Source organism: Pipistrellus hanaki (genome assembly GCF_964339955.1).
Source record: "Pipistrellus hanaki genome assembly, chromosome: 3".
In the NCBI taxonomy this organism is placed as follows: Eukaryota; Metazoa; Chordata; class Mammalia; order Chiroptera; family Vespertilionidae; genus Pipistrellus; species Pipistrellus hanaki.
Window position 1 is genome coordinate 168,071,908 of NC_140505.1, and position 15,210 is coordinate 168,087,117.

General features: G+C 38.4%; 1 protein-coding gene across 1 annotated transcript; it reads left to right on the forward strand.

The window, feature by feature from the left end:
- Positions 1–1,265: 1,265 nt before the first annotated feature.
- On the forward strand, positions 1,266–12,077 carry LOC311619757 (NKG2-A/NKG2-B type II integral membrane protein-like; the record flags this gene model as incomplete). The annotated part of the gene is made up of 7 exons (XM_084878283.1): positions 1,266–1,344; positions 2,487–2,645; positions 3,190–3,285; positions 3,777–3,830; positions 4,303–4,454; positions 9,348–9,451; positions 11,077–12,077. Coding segments are annotated over 7 exons (765 nt in total), but the record flags the coding sequence as incomplete, so codon positions are not given.
- Between the last annotated feature and the right edge of the window lie 3,133 nt (positions 12,078–15,210).

Consider the following 15,210-nt stretch of genomic DNA (forward strand, 5'->3'; position numbering starts at 1 on the left):
AGAAAGGAAGGATGAAAGAAAGAAAGAAAGAGTGAGAGAAAGAAAGAAAGAGAAAAAAAGAAAGAAAGAGAAAAAAAGAAAGAAAGAAGAAATAAAGATAGAGAAAAAGGAAGAAAGGAAGAAAGGTCATAGCTTATAAAAGACATCTTGAAAATGTCTAAAGAAAGTTGTCAGTTTTTCGTGGTGAAGGTACTGGAGTCCGTGTTGATGAAAACATCTTGGCAGCTGTGGTAGCTGGCAGTGGCAGCAGCAGTGGGGTGATGGGGCTGGCACATTCCCCTGATCAGCCAGGTTGCCTCTTGCAGAGGGAGGCCTACTGATGGCTTAGGAGTGAGTTTAAGCCATCAGTAGGACATCCCTTGAGGGCTCCTGAACTGTGAGAGAGGACAGGGTGGGCTGAGGGACCTCCTGGTGCAGGAATTTTGTGCACCAGACCTCTGGTTTTTAAAATAAGGGACATTTTTAAAAAAAATTACTTTGTATCCCTCTACATAGGTAGAGTTTTGCTTTGTCATTTATCATAATTAATCATTAAAATAGAGATGGTTTTGATTAGAAAATGAGCCAACAAAAATACAACCATTAGTTATATAATAATTTAATCTCTGTCATGGTGCTATAGTTCAACATTATCTAATGTTATATCCTTCACAGAGATATTATTTTTGCCAAGAGAAGTCTAACATTTAGGAATAAAAAATGAATGAGGGACTTTTTTTTTAAGATCCAAGAAGGTGAAATTGAGAAGGTAAGAAATTGAGGATCAATGATTGTTGTGACAGTTAAAATAAAGGTGAAAATAATAGCAATTCTTCAGATCATTGGAGACAAATATCATTAAATAACTATAGTTAATGGGATTATGATTTTAGAAATTTTCCCAATTGTAATAAAAATTCCATAATGAGAGTATAAGGAAAAGAAGTATGTAATGCCAGGGTTTAGTAACCTGTCTAAGAGTAGGATTTAAACATCTGAGATACTCCTAACAAGGCTTCAGTGTTCAGAATTTGTGATTAAGATGTAAGTTAACAGCATGGTTGCTGAGGTCTTTTGTCCTCTGATATCTTTTTGAATAAGATAACAACTTCTCAGAGGCACTGCTAATGGGGATAAACCACAGCGCACACTTACCAACCCCAAGTATCCCATATTCTGGAGGTGTTTGATGACGTAAACTATCTTAAAAATAGCCCATGTGTAAGAATTTCCTGTTCAAACTTTATGAGAAATCTACTTTTTCCACTCATGATTCATTCTGAACTTTCACGGGGCAGTCTGTGAAGACCACAGTCATTGTTTGTTTACTAGAGAAACCTGGTCTCCCACTAAAGGCTACAGAAGGTATGTGTCTCTATTTTCCTGGCTCTCTATTAGCCCGTCTCAAATGTAGTGGGAGATTACAAATGGTAAATGTGAGGTACAATTAAGATAGAACCAAATAAAAGAAAACATTGGTGTCTTTATTTAAATAATTGGGGGCAAATAAATGAGAAGAATAAAATATGAAATATGTTGGAGGATATCAAACTATTCAAATTCTTGACTGTTAGAGAATGACTCAAGTGCATACACCCATGCACAATTGATGTGTTAAGCAAAACAATTTAAAGGAGAATCCAGCAAGAATCATGACAAAGAAGAGTTATTTTGATTTTATAATCAATATAGGTATATTTTATACTTAGCCCAGCCTTTAAAAAGAGATTCTTTAAATGAGTTTTCTGAATTACAGTGGTAATCTAAATGTACACTTATTTAGAATAAATAAAAATAGTTGGCTTTTAATAAAAATCAGGATGAAGTAGCTCCCATAAAGTGCAAGTTTAAGCTGAATTATAAAAAATCAAAAGATATTTTTAAAAAATTAAAAAAAATGCAAGAAATGGCACCACACTGACAAAGAAACTCTTGTTTAATGAATTGTGTTGCATATAAATAAAGTATGTTATTAAATAAAATTAATTTACTTCAAAATTACTATATATGCCAACACAACTGATGTCCCATCTTTGAAGCATTCAGTCTTTAATCATTATTTGATTTCAAATTTATCATAAATACTGGAGACTCTTTTTTCTTATATAACATTTCAATTTTAATACAAGCATTCTAATAATGTTAAAAATATTTTCATGGAATCTGTCTTTTAATTAATGACAATGCCATTATTTATGCTATTCTTTATTCCTCACTGATTTCTTGCTTTTTATGGCTCAAACAAATAATATATTGCCAAATGTAGAATATCGTAAAATTTACATTTACTATGAAGCACTTGTTTAAAGATCTAAGAAACTTAAAATCAGAACTTCAGTTTTTTCAACAAGGAAATGAGCCCTACTACCCTTTACCCCGCCCAGTTTTACTGTATTAGAGATCGCATTATTGCTTATGTCACTTATTTGTAAGGACACTTAAGTTAGAGCACAGACTCAAAGGCCACTCTACTGCAGAGATGAATAACCAAAGTGTAACCTATGCAGATCTGAATTTGGCCAAGTCCGCCAAGATACAGCAAAGGAAACCTAAGGGCACTCAAAGCTGCACTCCAGTAACTGAGCAGGAAATAACCTACGCAGATTTAACTCTTGGAAATGCTTCCAGGGATCTTCAAGGGAAGGACAAGAAGGACCACTCCAAAGGTAACGCATTCAATAGACACACAGTCTAACTCAGGGGTCTTCAAACTTTTTAAAGTGAGGGCCAGATCACGTTCCCTCAGAGAGGTGGAGGGCCGGACTATATGAACTTCTAATCCCTACTGTAACACCTTGGCTGTGCTCACGGCCCAAAAAACCTGGCGGGCAGGATCAGACTCCCCTGGGGGCTGGTAACTGTTCTAGTGTGTGCAGCTGGGGTGCAGCGATGTGGGGGAAAGTAGGACATTAGCTCGCATATTTTTTTCATTTGTGAGAACCAGGGCTTAAAGTTGGAATACAGTATTCTAAGACAAAAGCAGAGGGCTAATTTTATTCAAGTAAGTGTTGAAGGTGTAGTTTTTGACCAGTACTAACTCATGGAGCATTCTATTTCCTAAACATGCAATAGCATATTCTGAGAGAAAGATTACAGTGGTAGGGATGGGCTTAGTGTCCAAGTTTATGTATTTGATTCTCTGTAAGTAAACTCTCTAAACAAATGGTCTCTCTTTCTCCTTTCTCAGTGTTTCCTTTTCTCTTCCTGCAGTTTCACCATCACCTACAGAGAAGTTCATTGCTGGGACCCTAGGGGTCATTTGTCTTGTCCTGATGTCTGCTGTGGTGACAATCCCTATTATGCTCTGTAAATACATTTTTGTAAGGTTATACAGAAGGTTTCACTTATATGTCCATCAGTGCCTCTGAATACTTCATAGTGTTATAGAATAGAACTTTTATCTTAAAGTATGCATTTAGATTAAGTGAAAAATGGTAATTCTGAAATTGTCCAAGGTATAAATATCAGAACGATTTTAGAGAGTATTTTATAAATATATGTACATATATATGACCACATTTATAATGTAAGGCATGCTTTAGGATATCTTATTGAGAAATACAAATTATTTTTTGAGATTGTTTAATCCAAATACTGTGAGAGATGTAGTTCTTTAGTATTTCAGAATGTTTTTCCTCAAAATTATCATTACTACATTAATTTTCATTGGTAACTAAACTTTATTCCAGATAGTTCTAATCCTAGATAATGCAACAAATTAAATGTAAGAAACAGAAGTATTATGTTGAAGTTAGATCAAGATTGATTTTTATAAGAATTACTTTTTTCCCCCACAGCTAATGCACCGCTGGAGCAGAAAAATTCTTCCTTGAAAATCAGGATCCAGAAAGGTACATAATTATTTTCTCAGTGCTGATATTAGTATAGTTTATACTTTATCTCTAACATAGGGTAGTCAAAAATAATAGCTCTTTTGGATGGGGACATGAATTATAATACCAGGCAATATATGTTCATAAATAATGATTATAGAAAAGTGTTTTCTTATGCAACAATATGAAGAAATATTCATTTAAGATCATCATACTCATTGTTGCAGATGGGCTCAAAGATAATTTTAGGATTCTAAAAACGTGGTTTTCTTCATTGACATTCACGACATGTAGAGAGTGGATACTTTTGTTTGTGTGTTTGCTTAATATGGGACATAAACCAGGAAACAAGAGACTAACCCTTCTCTGTGAGTGTGTTTTCTTTTATATGTATTGCACAAATGTGTCTATACCTAGGCAAATATGTAAATTAATTTTCATTTTTTAAATTTGAAATTGTTTTTGATAAAATTTTATAATAATTCTTTAGCATATCATTGTGGACATTGTCCAAAGGAGTGGTTGACATATTCCAACAATTGCTATTACATTGGTACTGAAAAAAAAACATGGAATGAGAGTTTAAAGGCCTGTGCTTCTAAGAACTCTAGCCTGCTCTACATAGATAATGAAGAAGAAATGGTAAGATTTAAATGTTTCCATTTTATTTTATACAGAACCATGTGTCTATAAATGCTTTTTTAAAATGTAAACTTTGCTACTTCATTTTACTATACATCAAGGAAACTGAAAGTATCATGGTTGTGCACATTAATTAAAAACTTAAATGACCCATGCTATCTAAAAAAAGGGTAATATGCAAATTGACCATACTTCAACACACAAGATGGCCTCCTCCATGTGGTCAAAGATGGCTGCCCCCATGTGGACACAAGATGGCCACCACAAGATGGCCAGTAGGGGAGGGAAGTTGGCGGCAATCAGGCCTGCAAGGGAAGGAATTTAGGGGTGACCAGGCTAGCAGAGCAGGGAAGTTGGTGACCAGTACTACAGGGAGGACAGTTGGGGGCAACCAAGCTGGTAGAGGAGGGCATTTAGAGGCAACCAGGCCTTCAGGGGAGGGTAGTTGGGAGTGACCACTTCTGCAGGCGAGGTCAGTTGGAAGGGGGACCAGGCCTGCAGGGGATGGCAGTTGGCAGGGACAATGACTGCAAGTGAGGGCAGTTGGTGGTGGACGGGCCAGCCAGGGAGGGCACTTAGGGGCAATCAGGCAGGTAGGTAGAGATGTTAGGGGTGATCTGGCTTTCGGCGGGGGGGGGGGGGGGGGTGGGGGGGGGACAAGGTTGGAGTGATTAGGCTGGCAGGGGGTAAGATAGTGGTGATCAGACCAGTAGGGGGGCAAGGTCGAGGCAATCAGCCTAGGAAGCAGAGGAGTTAGGGGCGATCAGGCAGGCAGGCAGGTGAGGAGGCTGGAGCCAGTCATCCCAGATTGTGAGAGGGATGTCTGATTGCCAGTTTTGTGCCTATACGGGCAATAGGACATCCCCTGAGGGGTTCCATATTGGAGAGGTTGCAGGCCGGACTGAGGAAACCCTCTTTACACGAATTTTGTGCCCTGGGCCTCTAGTATTCTAATAACCATGCATGGTGTCAGATGGGTAGCAGACCCAGTGGGGTGTTCACCTCAAAAGGTATACATGGGCCCAATCAACAAGCTGTACACCTGAAACCAAAACAATACTGGATATCAATTGTAACTGTAACATCTTTTTAAAAATTGCCCCAAAATTATTCTCATTGTTTATTTTTACTGCATCCAAAATCTCAATAATACAAATTAAAACCAGAGGCAAAATAATTATAATATAGTCACTTAAAATTTAAAGGTTAAGAGTTTTGTTCCATTCTTCATTGCTAGCCACTTGTAGGTTTCTATACTTCTTTAATGGCTTGGGCATTGCACAGCAACATGCAGGAGTCCTTTTCTCTGATATTCTGCGGCCCTTGACAGTTGTTGGACATGCCCTCTTGCACTTTCAACTTTGCTTTCTATGCTATCTATCACATCATCTTGCTCATGAATAATCATGCACAAATCATTTTTTAAAAAGATACATTTTATTGATATTTCACAGAGAGAAAGGGAGGGGGATGTGGAGCTAGAAACATCGATGAGAGAGATATATCGATCAGCTACCTCCTGCAGACACCCCCCTGCGGATGTTTCCTCAACCAATGTACATGCCCATGTCTGGAATCGAAGCTGGGACCTTTCAGTCCGCAAATCAACGCTCTATCCACTGAGCCAAACCAGTTTTGGCATGCACAAATCTTTTAATAGGTCCTTTATATCCATAATATCAGCTTTAAATTACCTAACAGAAGACTCTCATGAGCAAGGCAAAGGTCATCCTCCCTAATTTCCTCATCCTGCACCTGCTCCTGAGGTGGACTTTGGCTTTCCCAGGATATAAGATTCTTTTCTTCTGAGCTTTCCTCAGGAAAAACTACCAAATTCTCCAGAACTGGCTCCCACTGGAGCAACAAACACTTTCTATTTCTCATCAGCTTGCTTCTGGACCTTCAGAAAGTTTGTCAATGTGAACTCAAAATTAACTAAGTGAACCTTCTATATTTTCCTTTGACACTGTTCACTGGGGGTGCCGGGCAGAGATCCAAACTCTTTTCACTTTTTAATTTATCTTCATTGTTGAAAGTTTTACAGATCTTCCCCTTGTCTTCTCCCCCATTGACTCCCACCACCCTACCCCCACTTCCAGGCCTTCACCAGACCATTGTCTGTGCCCATGGGCTATGCATATATGCATATAAGTTTCTCAGTTAATCTCTCCCTCTCCACCTACCTACCCCAGCCTTCCCTCGGAGATTCATCAGTCTATCCTATGCTTCTATATTTGGGTCTGTTTTGTTCATCATTTAATTTTGTTCATTTGATTCCACATATGAGTGAGATCTTATGATACTTATCTTTCTCACTGGCTTCTTTTGCTTACCATAATACTTTCCAGGTCTTCCATGCTGTCTCAAAGAGTAAGAAATCCTTCCTTTGTACTCTGGCATAGTATTCCATGGTGTGAATATACCATGCCTTTTAAATCCACCCATCTATTGATGGGCACTTGAGCTGTTTCCACATCTTAACTGTTGTAAATTGCACTGCTATGAACATAGAGATGCATACATTCTTTCTGATAGGTGTTTAGGGTTTCTTAGGATATATTCCCAGAAGTGGGATCACTGGGCCAAATGCCAGAGCAATTTTTAACTTTTTGAGGAAACTCCATACTATTTTCCATAGTGGTTGCACCAATCTGCATTCCCACCAGCAGTGTACTAGGGTTCCCTTTTCTCCATATCTTCACCAGCAACTTGTCATTTGTTGCTTTGTTGATGGTAGTCATTCTGAAAGGTATGAGGTGATACTTCACTGTCATTTAAATTTGCATCTCTCTGATGATTAGTAACTTTGAACAATTTTTTATTTGTCCTTGGCCTTCTGTATGTCAACTTTGGAGAAGTGCCGTTTTAGGTCCTTTGTCCATTTTTAATTGGTTTGTTTATTTTCCTTTTGCCGTTATTTAAGTTCCTTATATAATTTGTATATTAATGTTTTATCAGGTGTATCAGTAGCAAATATGTTCACCCATGCAGTGGGCTCCCTTTTCATTTTGTTGGCATTTTTCTTTTTTTTGCTGTGCAGAAGCCTTTTATTTTTATGTAGTCCCATTTATTTACTTATCATTAGTTACTCTTGCCCTAAAGATGTATCCACAAACATATTGCTATGAGAGATATCCAAGATTTTGCTGCCTGTGGATTCTTCTAAAATTTAATGTTCAACACCGTTCACTTCAGTCTTTCATTTATTTTGAGTTTATTCTTGTGTATGGTGTAAACTGGTGGTCTAGTTGTATTTTGTTTTTGCATGTACCTGTCCAATTTTCTCCATATCATTTATTGAAGAGGTTGTCTTTACTCAGTTGTATGCTCTTTAATCCATTGTATGCTCTTGCCTCCTTTGTTAAATATTAATTGAGGATAATGGTTTGGGTCAATTTCTACGTTCTCCATTATGCTCCATTGATGTATATTCCTATTCTTGTGCCAGTATCAGGCTGTTTTGATTACAGTGGCTTTGTAGTATAATTTAATATCTAGTATTGTGATTCCTCCTACTTTGTTATTATCTCTCAATTTTGCTGTGGCTATTTGGGATCTTTTTTTCTTTCCATATAAATTTTTGAAGCATTTTTCTAGATCTGTGAAATATACTGTTTTATTAGGGATTTCATTGAATCTATAGATTGCTTTGTATAGTATGGACATTTTAATGGTGTTGGTTCTACCAATCCATGAATACAGTGTCTTCTTTGACTTGTTATATTTTCCTCTATCTCTTTTAAAAAAAGAATTATTAATATTTTACAGAGAGGAAGGGTGAGGGAAAGAGAGTTAGAAACATTGATGAGAGAGAAACTTTGATCAGCTGCCTCCTGCACAACCCCTACTGGGGATGTGCCTGCAAACAAGGTGCATGCTCTTGATAGGAATTTATCCTGAGACCCTATGGTCTGCAGGCCGATGTTCTATCCACAGAGCCAAACCTGTTAGGGTCCTCTATCTCTTTTTTTTTTTATGTCCTGTAGTTTTCTTAGTATAGGTCTTTTACTTTCTTAGTTTACTTTATTTCTATGTTTCTTTTTTGTTTGTTTGTTTGTTTGTTTGTTTGTTCCAATGATAAATGGGATTTTTTTTTTTTTAAGTTTCCCTTTCTGTGAGTTCATTTTGGTGTATAAAAATGACATAGATTTCTGGTGTTAGTTTTGTATTCTGCTATGTTGCCAAATTCATTCATTTAATCTAGTAGTCTTTTAGTGGAGCCTTAAGGGTTTCTATGTACAGTATTATATAATCTGCAGATAATGACAGCTTTACTTCTTCTTTTCCTATTTGGATGCCTTTTATTCCTTCCTGTCTGCTCACTATAGTTAGAACTTCCAGTACTAAGCTGAATCAGAGTGGTGAAGTAGGTTTTCCATGTCTCGTTCCTGTTCTTAAGGGAAATGGTTTCAGTTTTGGCCATTTAGTATGATGTTAGCTGTAGGTTTGTCATCTATGGCCCTAAAAGACTTTTTATCAAAATTGGCTGTTGGATTTTATCAGATGCTTTTTCTGCATTAATTAATATTATATGTTTTTAGTTTTCCAATTTTTTTCTATACTTTTCTGTTCCTTTGGCAAGTTTGTTAGGGTGCTGCTGCTTCTGTTGCAGCTGTTGCCTCAATTCACATGAATCTTGAGGTGTTTCAAGTGGATTCAAAGACCTCTATGTTTCCACGGGAGAGTGTGGGATCTTCTGGATGTTGGATATGGTGGGCCAGCTGGGTGGGGTCTCGACAATTCCTGATATGCGAGACACAAGTGGTAGTTTATTCACTAATTGCAGTCACCCAGCCTCCTCGTTTCCCTTCTCCTCCTCCAGCCAGGGACCAACTTAGTTCTTTGTATGAAATCAATTACCTAATTTCTCATAAACATTTTTATCTCTCATAGAATTTTTTGTACATTTTTGTTAAATATTCATGGATTCAACCCTACCAGAGAGACAATAATAATCTGTTGGTGTGGCAAAATGGCTTAGCTTTCTCTTCCAAACTGTAAGTTTCTTGAGAACGTATATATTTTATGTCTTTGTGCTTTAAGTCAGAAATTAATCTTAGAAATGAACATCAATGCATGAACGATTACATAAATACAGTAAAACTTTGGTAGAGCATACTAACTCAGGCAAGGAGCTACCCACTAGAGTCAAAAGCCATTATGTTAGAAAGTAGGTTTTACAAATATATATGTTCAAAAATTGACCAATTAGTTCACCTGTTTGTACTTATGATGACACATTTGTGTAATTTACATGAAGTACATATGAAAAGTTTCATTTCACAGGAAAGCTTTCTGTATGTACTACTATAATTTAAATTTTATACTGAAAGGTTTTGTAAATGCAGGCAATTACCAGTCTTGGCCTGTGAACAAATGTTCTTGGCTGGGGTGTGGCTTCAGCCTTCAGGCTGTAAAACCGCTGCAGAGTCTGGCCTCAGGCAACAGCACCAGTTACCACAGTTGAGGTTTGTGATCATGTGCTAACCATTAGCAGTACATTGTTTATGAGGTTTGACTCTTGTATTTAAATATGTAGACTCTAGTAGTAAATATGTAATATTTATTCATGTCAGTAAAATTACTACATTGTTTTTTCCCAACATATGGTCTAGTTGCCAAATTTAAAAAATAATGGTTATTAAGAACAAAAGAAAAAATAATCTTTTAATTTAATTTTAAGTAAACTTTAAAAAAAATATTTCCATTGATTTCTAAAAATATATTTTATTGATTTTGTACAAAGAGGAAGAGAGAGAGATAGAAACATCGATGAGAGAGAGTCATTGATCAGCTGCCTCTTGCACACCCCCTACTGGGGATATGCCTGCAACTAAGGTGCATGCCCTTGACAGGAATCAAACCCGGGACCTTTCAGTCACAAAGCCTATGTTCTATCCATTGAGCAAAACTGGTTTCGGATATTTTTGTTGATTTTTTTATAGAGAGGGAAGGGATGGGGATAGAGAGTTAGAAACATCAATGAGAGCCAAAACGTTTTTGGCTCAGTGGATAGAGTGTCGACCTGTGGACTGTGGGGTCCAGGGTTCGATTCCAGTCAAAGGCTTGTGCTTTGGTTGTGGGAACTTCCCCGGTGGGGGGTGTGCAGTAGGCAGTTTATGATTCTCTCTCATCCAGGTTTCTGGCTCTCTATCCCTCTCCCTTCCTTATTGTAAAAAACAAACAAACAAACAAAAAAAAAACAACAGAAAAAGAAACATGGTTGAGAGAGAAACATTGATCAGCTGCCTTCTGTATAACCCTTACTGGGGATGTACCTGCAACCAAGGTACATGCCCTAGACTGGAATCGAACCTGGGACCCTTCAGTGTGTAGGTCGACGCTCTATCCACTGCACCAAACTGGTCAGGGCTAAACCTTTTTTTAAAACATTTAAAAATTAGCAAGGTGTTAATTTCACATATTATAGACAAACCTGAAATTTTGTTCATTAAATCCTGAGTCCATTGAATCCAGTGTTTACCATAAACTAAATGTTTCTGTTCAAAAGTTGTAAGAGGTGTTCAGATTTAGATATGTAAATATTATTGTAAAGAGTTTATTCATTAAAATATGAAGTTATATATGATCAGACTAATGATATATTATTTCTGTATTTCAGATCCTCAATCACGTCAGGATTTCCTAAGAATTGTACATTTGCCATCCTTTACAATCACAACATCTCTTCTGCATCCTGTTTACAACGTAACAACTATGTTTGTAAGCACCAGCCACATTAGCTTAGCTAAATCTAGTAGAATGGTACCTGCACCATCTAAAAATAATACATTTCTAGTTTCTTTAAAAGCACCGCAATTATTTTTGTAGAACTATTTTTTAAGATATTATTTTGAGATCAGCTTTAGGCTCACAACAAAATTAAGAGGAAGTTATTGGGATTTCCCTTATTCCTCTGTCCCTATCCAAGCAGAGACTCCCCTCCCCCCCTTTTTTTAAAAAATATATTTTATTGATTTTTCACAGAGATAAAGGGAGAGAGATAGAGAGCTAGAAACAACGATGGGAGAGATACATCAATCAGCTGCCTCTTGCACACCCCCCACTGGGGATGTGCCCGCAACCAATGTACATGCCCCTGACTGGAATCGAACCTGGGACCTTTTTGGTCCACTGGCCAACGCTCTATCCACTGAGCCAAACCGGTTTTGGCCAGAACCTCCCTTTTATCAACATCACTCACCACCATGATACATATTGTACTTTGACTCTTCATAGCACTTAAAGTCCATAGTTTGGCCTGACTGCCATGGATCAGCAATTGAGCATCATCCCATGCACCGAGAAGTCAATGCTTCAATTCCTAATCAGGGAATATGCCAGGTTGCAGGCTCAATCCCTATTAGGAGGTGTGTAGGAGGCAGCCTGTCAATTTCCTCTCCCTTCGATCTTTCTATCTCTCTATTCCTCACTCTAAAATCATTATAAACTTGTATTTCAAAGTCTATAGTTTATTTGATGTTTCACCCTTGGTATTACAAATTCATTTTTAAATCTATCTATCTATCTATCTATCTATCTATCTATCTATCTATCTATCTATCCAGTTACATGTTGTACACTTTTAAACTTCTGATATTCACTAAAATAAATCATGTACATATTATGAATCATAATATCAAGGACTGTTATTTCTGCCCTTCCTGGTTTGGAGTGTCATCGTTTGGACTGAAGGATCCTGGGTTTGATTCTGGTCAACAGCACATGCCCCAGGTTGCAGGCTTGATCCCCAGTGGGGGGCGTGCAGGAGACAGCCAATCAATGATCCTCTCTCATCATTGATGTTCCTATCTCTCTCTCCCTCTCCCTTCATCTCTGAAATGAATTTAAAAGAACAAAACAAAAAACTGTTATTTCTAAGTCTCCAATCACATGAATAATTGAGCAAATATTTTCAAATTAATGTTCTTGACCTAGCTTTTAAATGTTCAAAATGGGGGCTGACCATCCCAGGGTTACAAGGTGTATACATGTGTTGAGTCAGGAGCGAAAAAACTCAGGAAAGTTTGATTCAAGGTTATTATTACCTACTTGTTGGCGAGAGCCTGAGGAGAGGGGAATAAAAGGAAATTACAAAATGTACCGTAGGTCTAAGGAAGGGTACCAAAAGGAAAATCACACGGGTGCCAGGTTTTAGACTTCATTGAAGACAGTGTCACTGCAGAAAGCTTTATGGCAGGAATGCTCACTGGGCTGTGCTAGGACAGAGCAGTTCCTAGTCTGCTGGCCCACACTGCTGAGGATGGACCTCAAGTCATGACTAACAAGCAGGAAGGCCTCCCTGCCACAGGTCAGCAGGCAGAGGCTGGAGGAGAGGGAACTGTGACCAGCCACAAACACTTGCTGGAGGGCCAGCACCTCAGGAGCTTCCTGCATGCTCTCAGCTGTTAACCACATCTCTAGCAAAAAATGAGAACACACCGTTAAGCCAGGAAGAAGGGCCCTTTCTCTGGCATGCCTCTCTGGTGCCTTTTACCAGGAAAACATCAGGTGAGCTGACAGGGAAGAAAAGGTGTAGAAGACCTAGCACCATTTACTCACCAAGGGCTCATCTAGCACCCTTCAGTCACCAAGTAAAGATATATTTGGAAAACAGCGTAATACATTCTTAATTGACACTCAAGGTTATTTATTATGCCACAACCCCAAGATTTCTATAGAAAATCCATTTAAACATTTCCTTTTCGTTCAGAATATGGACCCAACACATACAATATATCTTCTAAATCTAATTTGGTGCAGCAATATCAATCATTAGATTCATCTTTTTTTGGTGCAGACTGTTGGTTTCACTGGATAATAATCAGAGTCATTTGCTATATTTTACATGTCTGTTTTGTTTTGTTTTTCTACTGGATTTTAGATATTTTGGAATGTACCTTGTTTTATTAAATTCTCTGTCTCTCCTTTTGACACTCTTAATTACTTAAAAACATGCATTAGAAGCATGTTTGATGGACGCAATCAAGTGTTATCAAGTGTTAAGTAATGAAGAAAACCGAAATTAAAAGGACATAATATCTGTGTGAATCAAAGAGTTAGTTATTGACAGAATGTGGGATGAACCATAGTAATTTGACACAATCATTTGGAGATATTTTTGCTATAATTCCATTACAGGTGGTAGAGATCCTGCACTCACTTAATAATTGCAAAATGAATTAATAGTTATATGCATTTATCTCTTCGGACATAGATGTTGTCTTTATGTTCTGTACATTTATTCCTTAGGTTCACATAGAGAAATGTGTCAATATTCAAAGTTAATTTGTATCTAATTGCTTAAGTTGCTTTGACATTTATACACCAGCATTCATTTTATTCATTTATTTCTCAGTTCCCCTATTGTGGTTTGGTTGGCTTTCAGTTGATGTAGACTGGGTATGTATGGGCTCAGCTCAAGATCACACATAAAGCTCATATCTTTGTTTTAATATTTTATTCTCTGAACAGTTGACTACCTGGTACATAACTTCAAAGCAGTGATGAGCAAATCTCAGCATGTCTAGCAGAAATGTGCTTCTTGATGCCTGAACTCAGAATTCATAAACTGTTACTTCCCAGATCACACTATATTATCAAAACAGGTCACATGGCCAACGTTTTTCATTGTCTACAAAGTATACTCTTCTCATAGTGGTCAGAGGGACAAAATATAGATTTCCCCAAAACCAATGTTATCTAATAAAAGAGACACATGCAAATTAACTCTATCTCCACTACGCCAACCATCCAATCAGAGTGAGTATGCAAATTAACCCAACAAAGATAGTGGTTAATTTGAATATGCTGGTGCTGAGCTGCCTAGGTCCTAAGAGCATCCTTGAGACACAAGCCACTCCTAGCCTGTAGGCCTGTGTTTATGCCCCTGACCACTCCGGGACTATGAGTACAGGCACCAAATAGCTGGAGGCAGGGTGGGAAAATTTAGACAGGGGTGGGGGATGGTCCCACCTTGTCCCCAATGCTTGCAGGTGCTCTGGGGTGAAGCTGCAGTTCGGGTCCAAGTTCCCAGCCCAGGGCCCATGACAGGGGTCTGGTTGCTGGCCTCTGGGGCATGTGGAGACACTGGCAGCTGCTGCCATGCATGTCCCAGAGGTCCACACATGCCCACAAGCCCAGTTGGCTGCTGGCCTCCCCTCGAGGGCGTTCGAAGTCAGGTATGTTTCTGCCCCGCCCCCAGATGCTTGCGTGTGCTCCAGCACCAAGCTGTGGTTCAGGTCCACGACCCCAGACCAGTGCCCACACAGGGGGCTGGCTGCCGGCCTCTGGGGCTGCAGAGACCCCAGCGGCCACCTCTGAGTGGTGGGGACATGCCAATAGCCCAGTGGACACAATGCAAGAGCCGCATGAGCTGCAGAGGAAACACTTTTAAAAAATATATAAATATTTTATTGATTTTTTACAGAGAGGAAGAGAGAGGGATAGAGAGTTAGAAACATCGATGAGATTGAATCATTGATCAGTTGCCTCTTGCACACCCCCAACTGGGGATGTGTCCACAACCAAGGTACATGACTTGACTGGAATCAAACCTGGGACCTTTCAGTCCACAGGCCAACACTCTATCCACTGAGCCAAACCGGTTTTGGCAGAGGAAACACTTTTTCAATATATGTATATGTTATTGATTTGTTTACAGAGAAGAGATGAGAGGGATAGACATTCGGAAACATCAATGAGAAAGAAACATCGATTAGCTGCCTCCTGCACACTCCCACTGGGATGTGCCTCC